Source organism: Bufo gargarizans, chromosome 3, assembly GCF_014858855.1.
Source record: "Bufo gargarizans isolate SCDJY-AF-19 chromosome 3, ASM1485885v1, whole genome shotgun sequence".
Classification (NCBI taxonomy): Eukaryota; Metazoa; Chordata; class Amphibia; order Anura; family Bufonidae; genus Bufo; species Bufo gargarizans.
Window position 1 is genome coordinate 79,091,668 of NC_058082.1, and position 15,259 is coordinate 79,106,926.

Genomic DNA, 15,259 nt, shown 5'->3' on the forward strand with positions numbered 1-15,259 from the left:
TGTATAAGAAGAGTTCAGGCGCACGCACCTGAGGATAGGCAATCGGTAGCTAAGTTGCAAACTCCTTTAAGGTTACATGTAGGGATGTTTTTGGAGGTTTGACTAGGCTTGCATGTTAAGAGTTATCCCTTTATTATTGTAAAAATGAAAATTGGACATCATATAGTACATGACAATCTCTTTCTATCAAAGCTAGAACCAGCCCTGTACCTCACATGGGTCCAGGGATCTCCCCATTCATTGCTCTGCTAGATTATATCAAGCTTGCAGCTCAGGGGGAGTGTCTTTTCAGCTGCAGCTCAGGGGGCGTGTCTCAGCTCTCCCTATCACAGCTCAGAAGGCACTTGAAGGATGAAACTGAGCATGTGCGGCCTTCTCAGTGAGCAGGTCAAAGAAATAAGAAAAAGAACAAACAGCAGGTGGCACTATACAAATACATTTTATTGAATAACTCGGTGGCTATGCAAAATTTTTAATTACATGCAATTACAAAAGTATTGAAATCCAGGTGCTGGTTTGAAAGCTGTAGAATATTTTTTTGTGGGACAACCCCCTTTAAAAAATGCAGAACAACAAGCACAATGCATATTCCTATTTTTCTTCATGAAAAGTTTGGAGTTTTTTTTTTTAAATCCTTACAAAACACATTTCAGGTATTTCAGAAGTCCAATGATGAAAAGCAGCTGAAGAGCCAGCACCAAAACAAAGGACAGATTTCAGGCTTGGGCCTACATAGCAAGAGTGAGATAGCTGGTATTGGTGTAAAACCTTCACTTCTTGACACCTAAGATTGACTTTTTCCTCGGTTTAGTAGGGTGTCATCTTTAGTACAAGACCCCATAAATGTAAAGGCCGACATTTCATAACCAATCAAACTAATCTTAGATGAACTATCAGAACTCCTTCATAGACGTAGCTAATGCTAGTGCCGTAATTTTACAGTATGGTGTACCGCTTTTAGGTGTTTAAATACTGCATGTTCATCATGATATATATTTACACCGACATAAAGTTCAGTCGCTCCAGGCGGTATTATTTATCCACATTACTCAGGAACCGTTGCTCACGCCCACATGATTGCACATTCATTTTTTGTGTGCTCTGCAATCAACTATCTGTATCAAGAATGAATATAGTTTTTGGAGAGGAGGATGAGGAGGCTGAGGAGGAGGAGGTTTTTCCAGATGTTGACATTTTTCATACTGAGATGTTAGATTTCTTCTTCTCAGGGGGATAGGTTTCTGAATCAATAGACCTGCAGCAGGGTGAGTTAATATTCAGATGAATGTTAATAACATAAAGAAATGCGTTGGTTGCTATCTAATCAGAATAAAGAAGGCTATAGACATCGCAGAATACAGCCCAATACATAACCAAATCCAACACAACAGATGGTGCAAAGTTCTTGGATGAGACCCCAGTGAAGGACAACTAAGTCAATTGGTCCGAATGGGTCTAATTACCCAAAACATGCTAGTTCTGTTATAATTGATGTAATAGGCTGGACCTCCTAAGGATGGTTTCAGATGGGTATGCTCAGTCTATGCGGCGTCCGCATTTCCTGAACAGACCACAGCATCATATAATTACAGTACAGTAGACCCGAGCCCAGGCGAGAACTCACAGCATCTTAGATCAGTGTGATACATTGAGTTCAAGTCATACAAGCTGCAGTCGGTCTGAGAAATGCAGCGTCACACCAAACATGCTCATCTAAAACCGGCCTTCCAGCCCTGAAGAAAATGAAGACCCATATCTTACCAGAATTCTCGCATAATTTGCATTTTCTTTTTGGTGCAAATCAATTTGATTTATTCCAAACAGGAAGGATAGTTCTACCTTGTAGACGCTTTTCAGAAGTCCTATATACTCCTAAAATGCATCAGATTTTTCTAACTTGGGTCAACTAAAAGTGACTTGTAATGAGAAATGTCTAACTTCATACAAGATACACCGCATTTATCACACAGCGTGGGCAACTGTGATAAAATGAGATTCTTGTGGCTGTCTGGTCTAAGCTTGCATGGTCTGGTCTGGTTGGCCATTTTATTGATGCTCTCTGAACAACAACAGTGGAGCTGAAGACACTCAGCTTTGGGCTGAGTCAGAGACAGTAGACTCTTCAACTCCAGCTCTCTAGCTTCAAAATAAAAATCCAGGTCTCTCCAAACACATGGCACGATGTGACCCCCTTTCAGAAACAGACACGCTGTCTTGCTGGCACAAGCTTTTTAACCTGTAGCTGGCCCCTCTCCTCCCGACCTCTGGGAGGGCTCCACCCCCCCTCTGCTGGGCTGGCAGCAAATGACCCACAAAACCCTTTAGGGTTCATGGCTCCAGACCAGATGGTCACAGGGGGATGGTTCTGGGAACAATGGATCCGCCTGGGTTCCGGCTACCAGTAGAGTCCAAGCATGGTAAAGTTATTTGGTTTCTGTGGGGAGATATGTATATCTCCCTTCCCTGGCCTCCCACCACCACACTAAGACCACGGGCCTGTTCATCGTGGCCACAGGGACACAAATATGTAACTGGTTTGTGCCTGTTATGGCCGGGCGATTCATAATTCCTATTAAATAGCCGGTTCCATGCTGTCTGCTAGATTTGATTGAACTGGGGAATGGACTGGACCTCGTGTTGAGAGATTCTTCCTGTCACATCATCTTGGTTCCTTGCTGACTGATTGAGGTGTGAATTCGTACGCATGTGGCCTCCTTGAAGCCAGAACCCCTGTGGAGTTCACTACCTCCGCTATCTGACAAGCAGATTGATGAAGTGAGAACTTATTTTGCATGTACACTGACAAAGGTGAATCAGATGAAAATCATTGCTGCCAGTAAATAATGATCCATATTCCACACACAAAGCTTATCGTATAAATATTTATTCAAATTTAGAAACCTTTTTTTTGTTCAGAGGTTGTGTTGTATTGGTTGGAGTGTGGAAAATTAAAGTCCGAGTCAGGAACGAACCAATACGAACACATAAAACCCAAGGACCAGTGTAATTATCTCGTATGTCCCAAAAATTGATGTGACTTTTAGTGTTATTTTTATGTGTTGTCAAAATGAAAATGATCTCCTTATTTTATTATTATATCATGAACGTGCAAATCTGTCGATTTTATTCCCCATAGGTTCACTAAAATGAATTTGTCTGAGATGTGCGATAACGCTAAAAAAGGCAGAGAATACGCTCTTCTTGGAAATTATGACTCGTCCATGGTTTATTACCAGGGAGTAATTCAGCAAATTCAAAAACACTTTCAGAATATTAGGGATCCAGTGGTGAAGGTCAAGTGGCAGCAGGTAAGTGCTACTCCTACGCTCTCGTGTGCTGTTATCTATGGGGATTTCACCAACCCTGTATTTTAAAGGGACATCATACCCATAGAGAAGTAGGATTTACCGTCAGTTTATATAATTACAGCTTCATTCTGCATAAGTAAAAGTCAATATTTATAAGGGAATCTCTATCCTGGAGCTACATGTAATATAATTAGTGGGAAAAACATTTTACATCTCTCCCAATGAGGGAAAGTCACATTTTTTTTATTTTTTTTATTTTTTTTATTTTTTTTTTACACTAAGCCACACCTCTAATGCCACCCAATGCCTATATTCATGCGCCCAATTTCACCTAGTCCCCTTAGTGCCCCCACACAGTAGTTATGCCCCATTAGTGCCCCCAAAGAGTTCCTACATAGTAGTTATGCACCTTTACAATAATGTTGCCCCTTTACAGTAGTGCTGCCCCTGTAGTGTTAATAATATAAAAGAGTAAGCATCCGCAGCAGTAGGAGTGATGCAGTGATGTCATCGCGCCTGCTCGGCTGTGTAGAAAGAGACAGGAATCATTCCCCGGCCTGTGCGCTATTTCTACACAGCCCAGCAGGCGCGATGACGTCACCACATCGTGCTTGCTGCTGTGGAGTGCGCAGACTGGTAAATGTTGGAGCAGGAAGCTGTCTGCTCCCTGCTTTACCGTTGCATTCAACTGTATCTGCGTCCTTAGGACGACTCTCTGACATGCGCTCTGTATTGAGTAGGCCCTGGTGCTCGGCTCACACTAGAGCTGTGCGAGTAAAGATATACAGGCGGCACTCACCAATCGGTGCAATCTTCTTTTATTTCTTCCAGGACTGGGTACATCAACGCTGAAAACATCAAGGCTGAATACATCAAAACTGGATACATGAATGGCTTGGGACGGACATACATACGAAGCAGTGGTAAGACTTGCGGCGACGGCCGTTTCATCTGGCCAATAGTCTAGCAGCGCTACTGCACTAGCTATTTAGGTGCCGGCTCCCATGACTCACATATGTGACGTCACCGGCGGCGCCAAAACCCGGGCTTTTTAGCACGTGACGTCACCTTGGAGCCGATATCACACCCAGTGTTTTAAAACAAAACATTCAAAACGTAAAACCACCTTCAAGACGTGAACGAAACTATAAGAACACTCCCAGATCTGTTTTATCATTTAAGCCCAAAGGACCCATTGCGCATGAGCGCAGGATCCACTTGCGCTCTCTCTCTCTCTTAAGAAGCTCGCAATGTCCGTCTCTTCCTTGTGGAGGGTTTTGTACTGTCTCTATATCAGCAAACCTCAGAACGCCACTATTTCCATTATGTTCGGAATTCACATGGTCAATTAGGCGGGGACATCCCTTGCCCGTAGTAATAGAATTAATATGTTCCCTAATTCTTTCATTTAAACACCTGACTGTTTTCCCAATATAAAATCTACCGCATACACATCAACAGGTAGACTACAAATCTGCTTTTACATTCGAGCCAGGTACTATGTTTACCCTCTATGAAACGGCTACAAACTATCCTGTCTTTGAGCGTGTGGCACCTCCTCAATGCTGTTATGGGACGGGTGTTTAAATGAAAGAATTAGGGAACATATTAATTCTTTTACTACGGGCAAGGGATGTCCCCGCCTAATTGACCATATGAATTCCGAACATAATGGAAATAGTGGCGTTCTGAGGTTTGCTGGTATAGAGACAGTACAGAACCCTCCACAAGGAGGAGACAGACATTGCGAGCTTCTTAAGAGAGAGAGCAAGTGGATCCTGCGCTCATGCGCAATGGGTCCTTTGGGCTTAAATGATAAAATAGATCTGGGAGTGTTCTTATAGTTTCGTTCACGTCTTGAAGGTGGTTTTATGCTTTGAATGTTTTTTTTTTAAAACTCTGGGTGTGATGTCGGCTCGAAGGTGACGTCACGTGCGAACGCCGGGTTTTGGCGCCGCCGGTGACATCACATATGTGAGTCATGGGAGCCGACACCTAAATAGCTTGTGCAGTAGCGCTGCTAGACTATTGGCCAGATGAAGCGCTGTGGCGCAAAACGGCCGTCGCCGCAAGTCTTACCACTGCTTCGCATGTATGTCCGTCCCAAGCCATTCATCTTTTATGTATCCAGTTTTGATGTATTCAGCCTTGATGTTTTCAGCATTGATGTACCCAGTCCTGGAAGAGATAAAAGAAGATTGCGCCGATTGGTGAGTGCCTCCTGTATATCTTTTTTCTCGCTTGGAATTTCTTTGCTGTGGGCTGAGCACCGCCAGGTTGCAGTGTTAAACATCCTGTATGCAATAGTAAGTACGTGTAGTGCCACTCAATCTGCTTCTCCTTACTCGTCATCACACTAGAGCTGGTCCATGCAGATGTTAGCAAGACAACTGGGTCAATTCAAGAAAGTGACCCATCTTTCTGCTTTGGGTCTCTGTCACCAGTTTACGCTGTCATCAGATGGAGCAGAATAAAACTGGTGGCAGATTCTCTTTATAAATGGACCCAAATCCATTCTTACTTTATAGATTTATGTTGTCAAGATACTTGTAGAAGTGCTAGTCACGTGGAGATGGAAGCCGGGGAGCTCATCATTGTGGTAGTTGGAGGGAAGGGGATATCACTAGAAACATTACCTCTGATTTGATCACTGGTCCGTGAAGTCTCCATTACATTTTCCACCCTTGTTTATGATGAATTTCTTGTCAGTGAATTTATATACAGTTTATACCAGAAACAAGCTCCATGGTGTTAAGGAAACAGGTGCATTTTAATATTGGTCTGGTTATAGGGTGTCTCTCATGAACATGTAGAAGTGCTGAGAGCGCTATGTAGTTACTGGGGAGAGCAGTACAAACATAACTTTTGTGGAGCTTTTATTTTCAGAAGCAGTGAGAATATGAAGTTTTGTTCTGCCATATTCTGCTACAGCAAGAGCCCAGAATAGGATGTGTTCTATTTTTTGGGAGGGCTGTGGGACAAACGTAAAGATGCAGGCAGCACACAGTGTGCCATCTTCATCTTTTACTGCCCTATTGAAATGAATAGGTCCCCATCCGATCTGCAAAAAATGCAAATATGGTTGTGTGAATGCCCCCTCATACAGAGAGAAGTTCATAGTGAAGCTCCATCTCCTGGACACTTGGAGGAGCAGAATCTGCCAGAAGACTTACAGCGCTGGGAGATTCTTTAAACATAGCGCTCGCTCGCGCGTGCAGCAGGCACCATAGCCGCCGGGTTCTGCTGTTTCAAACAATCATAGACATTTAAGCCTTCAGATGCTGTGGTTAAGTGCGATCACGGCATCTAAATGGCAAAAAAACTCTTCCAGATTAAGACCCAGTGTATTAGAGCTGCAGTTCCTATGTTGGCCAGCAGGTGGCAGGCCAACATAGGATATCAGCAAATTCATCTTGTACTGTCATTCTGTGGGAATACAGTATAAACTGTATATTGTAGCCTCCTAGAACGAGTTAAAAAAAATAAAAAAAATTTATCGCCGCCCCTTTCCCTAGAATAAAAAAAATACATAAAAAAACTATAAATATAATGGGCATCACTGCATCCAAAAATGCCTGTACCATTAAAATATAAAAATATTTATTCCATACTGCAAATGGCGTAATGGAAAAAAATATTAAAATGGCCGATTTGCCATTTTTTCATCTCTTCAATTACCCCAAAAAATTGAATAAAATGTGATTTAAAAAAGTCACCCCCCCCCCCAAAATGGTATTAATAAAAAACGACAGATCTTCATGCAAAAAAATTAGCCACCAGACTGCTCAGTAGACATAACTATAAAAAAGTTATGAGGGTCAGAATATGGCGATGTAAAAAAAAATATATATTTTTTTTTTCAGTATTAAAACAAAAAACCTACACATGTGGTAACGTAATCGCACTGACCCAGAGAATAATGGGCACAGGTCAGTTTTTCCACATAAAGAATGTTGTAGGGACAAAACCCATAAAACTGTTATGAAATTGTGTTTTTTTTTTTTCTTTCTCAATTCCACCCCATTTGGAATTTTGTTTTCCCCTCCTCTCACTACATTGTATGCCATATTAAATGTGTACAACTTGTCCCACAAAAAACTAACCTTATAGGCTATGCAAACGGAAAAATAAAAAAGTTATGGCTGTGGGAAAACAGGGAAGAAAAGCAAAAACGGTATCCAATGGGTTAAGGGATGTCTTACAGGTGCCCTAGTCAGTCGGTCGGTATGTAGAGAACATGGCTACTACGTTGCTGATAACTACAATAAATCCGTTTTTCTACACTGTGTTCCTCACCGTCGCAGGTGTGCCAAGAGCTGGTGGAAGAATATGAGCAAGTCAAGACTATTGTAAATACTTTAGAATCCTTCAAAATTGAAAAGCCGGCCGAATTTCCTGTCGCCTTTCAAGACGAACCTGTGAAGGACCCAGCTGTCTGGCCGCCTCCTGTTCCAGCAGAGCACAGGTGTGTATATAATGGTGCAGCTCGCAGCAAGGGCTGAAAATCACAGTCTTTACATGACATCCGCCAGGCTGCACTTAACCTTCCAGCCTCTGTGACAACCACCTGCAAGGACGTATGTATTCTATGGTGACATTTTTATTTCTGTCCATATTTTATGCTTAAAGTTTGAATTCATTATGGACTATCCTCAAGATGGGCCGTCTATATCGGAGCACCTCCGCCGATCAGCTGTTTCATAGTAGCGCCGGAACTACACATCTCCATCCTTGAGTAACCATTAGTGATTCTCCTGGTAAAATGAACCGAAGCAGCGCTGCGGTCACAGCCTCCGTCCACTGCACTATAGAGCTAGGGTGTGGGATGTCGGACCCTTGCTCATTTGATATTCATGGCCTATCTTAAGGATAGGCTGTCAGTTTTAGAATTCTGGACAACCCCTTTAAATATTGTATGAGCATGCTGATCGATCACGTTAAAGCAGGATGTGCTAAGCAGATTAAAGCGGTTATCCCATGACTAATGTAAAAAATTAAAATCATACAGTACATGACGCCCTCTTTCACGCCCTGTACCTCACAGGGATCCAGAGATCTCCCCATTCATTGCTCTGCTTGATTTATATCAAGCTGACAGCTCAGGAGGCGTGTCCGTGCTCTCCTTATCACAGCTCAGGAGGCGTGTCCGTGCTCTCCTTATCACAGCTCAGGAGGCGTGTCCGTGCTCTCCCTATCACAGCTCAGGAGGCGTGTCCGTGCTCTCCCTATCACAGCTCAGGAGGCGTGTCCATGCTCTCCCTATCACAGCTCAGAAGGCAGTTGAAGGATGAAACCGAGCATGTGCGGCCATCTCGGTGAGCAGGTCAAAGAAATAAGAAAAAAACATACAGCAGGTGGCGCTACACAGATACATTTTATTGAATAGCTCAGTGGCCATACAACATTTTTAATTACATGCAATTACAAAAGTATTCAGACCCAGGTGCTGGTTTGAAAAATGTAGAATGTTTTTCGTGGCACAACCCCTTTAATATTTTTTGGGGAAAAGAGTGAGGCGCCATTTTATGTAGACTGCCATTTTACATCCTTTGCCCACGTTTATTATTATGGTTTCATTTGAATACTGGCGTAATTTGCGCCAGAATTTTGTGTGTCTCATTGTAGATATATTTATGAAGCAAGTAAGCCAAAAATAATAATCCTCTTCGCCTTGGTGGGAAAGGGGGAGTGGCTTAAGATGCACCATTTCCACCAGAAATTAAAGCATAAAGTTAGACAAAAGTGTCTAGCCATGAACCAAATGCTATTGTGATATAAGTAGCGCATCTTTAGACTGCCTATTTGTTTCTCTGCATTTTAAACAGGATTAGTAAATCTCCCCCAATATGTGCAGGAGTGAGATCTTTCAAATTTAATAAGAGTGCATGTGTCCTAATAGATTTGGGGGAGATTTATCAAACTGGTGTAAAGGAACTCTGGCTTAGTTGCTCCTAGCAACCAATCAGATTCCTTCTTTTATTTTCCAAAGGAGCTGTGCAAAATGAAGGATGGAACCTGATTGGTTGCTATGGGTAACTAAGCCAGTTCTACTTTACGCCAGTTTGATAAATGACCGCCTTGGTGCATCAGGAAATCATAATTTACTCCAGCTATGCAGTGGTGTTGATTTAGGCTACATGCACACGACCGTATGTGTCCGCAAATTACGGATCCGCAAAAAAAAAAAATGTTTTTTTTTTTTTTTTTTTTTGCGGATCCATTGTAAAAATGGCTAAAACGGACAAGAATAGGACATGTGTTATGTTTTTTGCGAGGCTATGAAACGGACATACTGATGCGGACAGCTCACGGTGGGCTGTCCGCATTTTTTGCGGACCCATTGAAATGAATGGGTCCGCATCCTATCTGCAAAATAAAACGGACATGGAAACGAACAACGTTCGTGTGCATGTAGCCTTATGCTATAATTTACACCAGTTCCTGGTGGAGATTATAGTAATTTTGACAGATGGTGGTCCTGCACCTTCTGCTGTGTTCTGTCCATTTTTGAAAAGTGTAAAAAACGGTGGAAAATCAGAGGTGCGAATTTTTGTGCAGATATTCTTTACGCAAAAATTTGCATTTGCAAATCGATTGATGAATTCTCCCCTGAGTCTGACATGGAACTGTGGCCTCTTAAAGGGGTTATCCAAGAGTATAAAGTGTCCCCCCCATGTGTTGGGCCCCCCACATGGAATATACTTACTCCTCATGGTCCTCGCACCGCCACTACTGCTTCTCCCCGTACACGGATGAAAACATCCGGTGTCGGGAGGGGGAGCAGCCAATGGCAGGCAGGGACAAGCCTCTCTAGCGTCACCCGCGATGCTAGGGAGGCTCATCCCCGCCTGCCATTGGCTGCTCCCCCCCCCTCCCGCGCCAGATGTTTTCATCCGCGCACGGGGAGAAGCTGCAGCGGCGGTGCAGGGACCAGGAGCGCCGCGGGGAGCGGGTTAGTATATTCCATGTGGGGGGCCCGGCACATGGGGGGACAGTTTATTCTCTTGGATAACCCCTTTAAGGCTGTATTACACCTAGAAATTTTTGTGTCAGGTGATTAGCGATCACCTTGCAGTGTAATACTACCTCACTTAAAATCATTGTTTGCAGACGGCAGACTGTGCTGTCTAATTACGATCTGCTGCCCGCAAACCACTGGACAGCATGGGGATGAGTGATGGCATAACGATCACTCCTCTGCATGCTGCGGAGGAGATCTCTGCATGTAATAGCAGCGGTGTCCTCTGCTAGCTAGCTGGCGATTGCAGGGAGGGAACGCTTTCCTCCCCGGGATCGCTTGCTCAGTCGGCCTGTGTAATACAGGCTTTAGTCCAGAAGATGGAGTGACTCCATGACAACTTTCCCTGTATGAGTGAGTCTGCAGAGAACTTGAAGTGTATTCTCTTACGATCTTTGCATTGCGCAATTCCTCTGTTATTCCTCAATGAAATTAATGAATACATTGGATACTGAGTGCGATCTCTTAACAGGAACCTCTCTGATTTGAGTAGTCTGTCACTTATGTGTTAGGGTCCATTCACATGCACATACGGCCTCCATGCCCGTGTTTCGGACCGCAAATAGCGGTCTGCAATACATGGGCATCGGCTGTGTGAACTTCATTTCGCAGTGCGGACCCATTGACTTGAATGGTTCCACGAATTCTCAAAAGATAGTACATGTCTTATCTTTTTCTGTGCTGAGGCACGAACCTGAAAGCCCACAGAAAAGCTTTCAAGTGTTTCTGTGGGCTTCCGATCCATGACTCCGCTCCACAAAAGATAGGACATGTTCTATTCTTTGCTGTATCTTGCGGATCGCGGACCCATTCAAGTCAATAGGTCCGCATCTGTGATACGGAGTTTACACGGCCGGTGCCTATGTATTGCTGACCTACTGTTTGCGGTCTACAACACTAGCACGGGGTCATACGTTCATGTGAGTGGACCCTTAGGCCCCTTTCACACGAGCGAGTATTCCACGCGGGTGCAATGCGAACACATTGCGCCCGGACCCGTTTATTTCAATGGGGCTGTGTACATGTGCGTTGGTTTTCACGCATCACTTGTGCGTTGTGTGAAAATCGCAGCATGTTCTATATTCAGCGATTTTAATGCAACGTTGGCCCCATAATAGTGAATGGGGCTGCGTTAAAAACTCGCACGCACATGTACACAGCCCCATTGAAATGAACGGGTCCGGATTCCGTGCGGGCGCAATGTGTTTGCATCACGCAAGTGCGGATGCGATGCGTTTTTCACGGATGGTTGTTAAGAGATATTGTTTGTAAACATTCCGTTTTTTATCATGCGCGTGCAAAACGCATTAAATCGCATTGCACCCACACGATAAAAAATGAACGCGATTGCAGACAAAACTGAATGACTTTGTTTGCAAAATTGCGCATTTTTCACTGAACGCATTCGCAGCGCATCTGGACCTAATCCGCACACACTCGTCTGCAAGGGGCCTTAATGGGTGCCTGTTTTAGGAGCAAAATATTTAAAATGCAGCTCCAGCAATTAGTCCAGTGATACACATATGTTCGCTCCCCCCTTCCCCCCAGCCACTGATTCACAGGTTTCTCTATATTACTTTACATTGGGAGAAGTCTGTCAATCAACAGCTGGAGGGTGGGGAGAGCATGCATATCATTGGATTCCTTGCTTCTTAAAAATGGGTGCATATTAACACATAAGTGACAGACTGCTGAGATCAGAGAGGGCAGCACAAAAAGTTTTGTCCAATACTTTACTCTCTGATCAGTGAGGGTCCGGCACCCTGCACCCTCGCCAATCAGCAGTCCTGCAGTATCTCTGGTGCTGGGAATACACAGCTCCATCCATTGTGCAGTGGATGGAACTGGTTTCTGCAGTGCTGCTGCCATTCCCTTCAGTGGGAGCAGGCCTGCAGAAACCAGCTCTGTTCACTGCACAACGGGTGGCGTGAATGTGTAGTTCCGGCATCGGAGCTACTGCAGAACAGCTGATCGATGGGAGTGCGGGGTGTCGGACCCTCGCCGATCAGTGTCAGACTGTGCATGGACATTCCCTTTACCAAGGGAAATGGTAATACCTAGTCATCAGTTTATTCCTAAATATTCAGGAGGAATACCAGAGGAACAGTACAGTTATGAGAATAGATGCCTCAGGATGGTCATTCGATGAGGAATATCAGGAGAGGTGACAGGTTATTTTTAGATATGACACATCCATAATATACATCCCCCATTCCCAAAAAGTTGACACTGGAAGATGTAAATAAATGGAAATAGAAACAGAATGCAATAATTTGCAAATCTCACAATAGATCATAGAACACAGATCTTATGTTAAATTTACATATTTTACCATTTCATGCAAAAAATGTACTCCTTTAGAACTTGATGGCAACAACGTATCTATAAATATAAAGAAGTTGGGGCAGGGCCATGTCTACCATTGTGTAGCATCCCCTCTTCTTTTAACAACAGTCTGTAAATGTCTGGTGAGTGAGGAGACCACTTGCTGTTGTCCCATGCTTGTGTTATGTAGGATTCTAGCTGCTGGACCGTTCTGGGTCTTCTTTGCCGGATTTTTTGTTTTGTGAAGCGGCAAATATTTTCTATTGGTGAAAGTTCAGGATTTCAGGCTCTTGTTCTGCAAAGCCGTGCTGTTGTGATGGATGCAGTATGTGGTTTAGCATTGTCTTGCTGAAATATGCAAGTCCTTCACTATACGAGACACTGGATGGGAGCATATGTCGTTCCAAAACCTCTATCTACTGTTTAACCCCGAACCATTAGAGATGCAGGCTTCTGAACTGTGCATTGAAAGCAAGCTGGATGGTCCCTCTCCTCTTAAGTCCACAGAACACGGCATCTGTGGTTTCCAAAAATAATTAAAAATTTAGATTCACCTGACCACAGAACGGTTTTCCATTTTGCCTCAGTCCGTTTTAAATGAGGTTTGGCCCACAGAAGACGGCAGCGTTTCTGAATTGTGTTGACATGTGGCTTCTTCTTTCCATGATACAGCTTTAACTTGCCTTTGTGGATTGCAGGGTGAACTGTGTTCAGACTATGATTTCTGTAAGTGTTCCTGAGCCTGTGTAGTGATTTCCACTACACAGGCTCACCTGCCACCTGAGTCACCTGAGAGCCCTTAGATGCCGAGCATCCAATATTAACCGTCACCTTTGTCCCCTCCACGCATCAATTTTTCCCGATCCTCTAAATCACAGGTGTCAAACACAAGGCCCGCGGGCCGAATCCGGCCCGCCAGACCTAGTCATGTGGCCCACGTTGCCGCCGCCGGCCGCCAGACTTCACCTTTTATTATCACTTCCTGCAGGCGGCCCCTGCAGGAAGTGATAATAAATCGCATAATGAGCGGCAGGGCTTTTTTTCTGGCGGAACGCACCGGAACGGTGTTCCGCCACCTTTTGACATCGCAGCCTGCCATGCTCCAGCATCGCAGGCTGCGATGTATCAGCGGGGAGGGACTGGGAGGAGGAGCTGGGGGCCGGTGCGTTCACTGTGCTCCGGCCCCCAGCTCCAGTAGTTATAAAATGTGTACAATTAATAAGGATTCTATTCATGAGGCCCCCTCTGCAGTAGAACATTCAATATAGCCACATCCTACTCACAGGGCTGTTATCTTAATGCTGGCCGGCCGGGCAGACGAGCGGCAGCGTCACGACTGACGTCATGTGCCCGGCCTACTTTCTGAATGAAGGAGGCGGCGCAGGCATGTGACGTCAGTCGTGACGCTGCCGCTTGTCTGCCCGGCCGGCCAGCATTAAGATAACAGCCCTGTGAGTAGGATGTGTGGGGTGGGGGGCCTGTGGATGGCACTGTTATGGGGTGGGGGGTCTGTGGATGGCACTGTTATGGGGTGGGGATCTGTGGATGGCACTGTTATGGGGTGCTGGGTCTGTGGATGGCACTGTTATGGGGTGCTGGGTCTGTGGATGGCACTGTTATGGGGTGCTGGGTCTGTGGATGGCACTGTTATGGGGTGCTGGGTCTGTGGATGGCACTGTTATGGGGTGGGGGGTCTGTGGATGGCACTGTTATGGGGTGCTGGGTCTGTGGATGGCAATGTTATGGGGTGGGGGATCTGTGGATGGCACTGTTATGGGGTGGGGGATCTGTGGATGGCACTTTTATGGGGTGGGGGGTCTGTGGATGGCACTGTTTTGGGGTGGGGGGTCTGTGGATGGCACTGTTTTGGGGTGGGGGGTCTGTGGATGGCACTGTTTTGGGGTGGGGGGTCTGTGGATGGCACTGTTATGGGGTGGGGGGTCTGTGGATGGCACTGTTATGGGGTGGGGGGTCTGTGGATGGCACTGTTATGGGGTGGGGGGGTCTGTGGATGGCACTGTTATAGGATGGGGGGGGGGTCTGTGGATGGCACTGTTATAGGATGGGGGATCTGTGGATGCCATCCCCAGATCCCCCATTAACAGTGCCATCCCCATCTGGGGGGTTTCTTTGCTGGGCTGGACTTTTATAGCCCCCCCCCAAATTTTACTTGCATCCCTGTTCTCTAAAGGGGCGGTTTTAGGGGGCGGTCCTAGGGGTGGGCAGATCCCCCATAAGTGTCACCCACAGATCCCCCATAAGTGTCACCCACAGATCCCCCATAAGTCCGATACAACCGGCCCTTTGAGGATGACCAAACTGCTGATGCGGCCCCCGATGAATTTAAGTTTGACACCCCTGCTCTAAATCTTCTGATGAGATTGTGTAGATGGTGGAATATTCAAAGTCTTCGCAATTTGACGTTCCACAATTTTTTTTGATGCGGTTAGATGCCCACCTGTACTTCTGAGAGACTCTGCCTCTCTAACATGTTCTTTTTATACCCAGTCGTGACCTAGTTGCAAATTGCTCCTCTGGCTGTTTTTTATTAGTACCACTTACTTTTCTAGCCTTTTGGTGCCTCGTCCTAACTTTTTTGAAATGCGAT

At 45.1% G+C, this 15,259-nt stretch overlaps 1 protein-coding gene across 1 annotated transcript in view; it reads left to right on the forward strand.

Moving 5' to 3' along the window:
* Positions 1-3,140: 3,140 nt before the first annotated feature.
* KATNAL1 (katanin catalytic subunit A1 like 1) overlaps positions 3,141-15,259 on the forward strand; it is a 79,587-nt gene continuing 67,468 nt past the window's right edge. The window contains exons 1-2 of the mRNA XM_044287252.1: positions 3,141-3,308; positions 7,613-7,773. Coding sequence (XP_044143187.1) covers positions 3,147-3,308; positions 7,613-7,773 — 323 coding nt within the window. The 5' untranslated portion in view covers positions 3,141-3,146. The remainder of the gene's footprint in view (positions 3,309-7,612; positions 7,774-15,259) is intronic.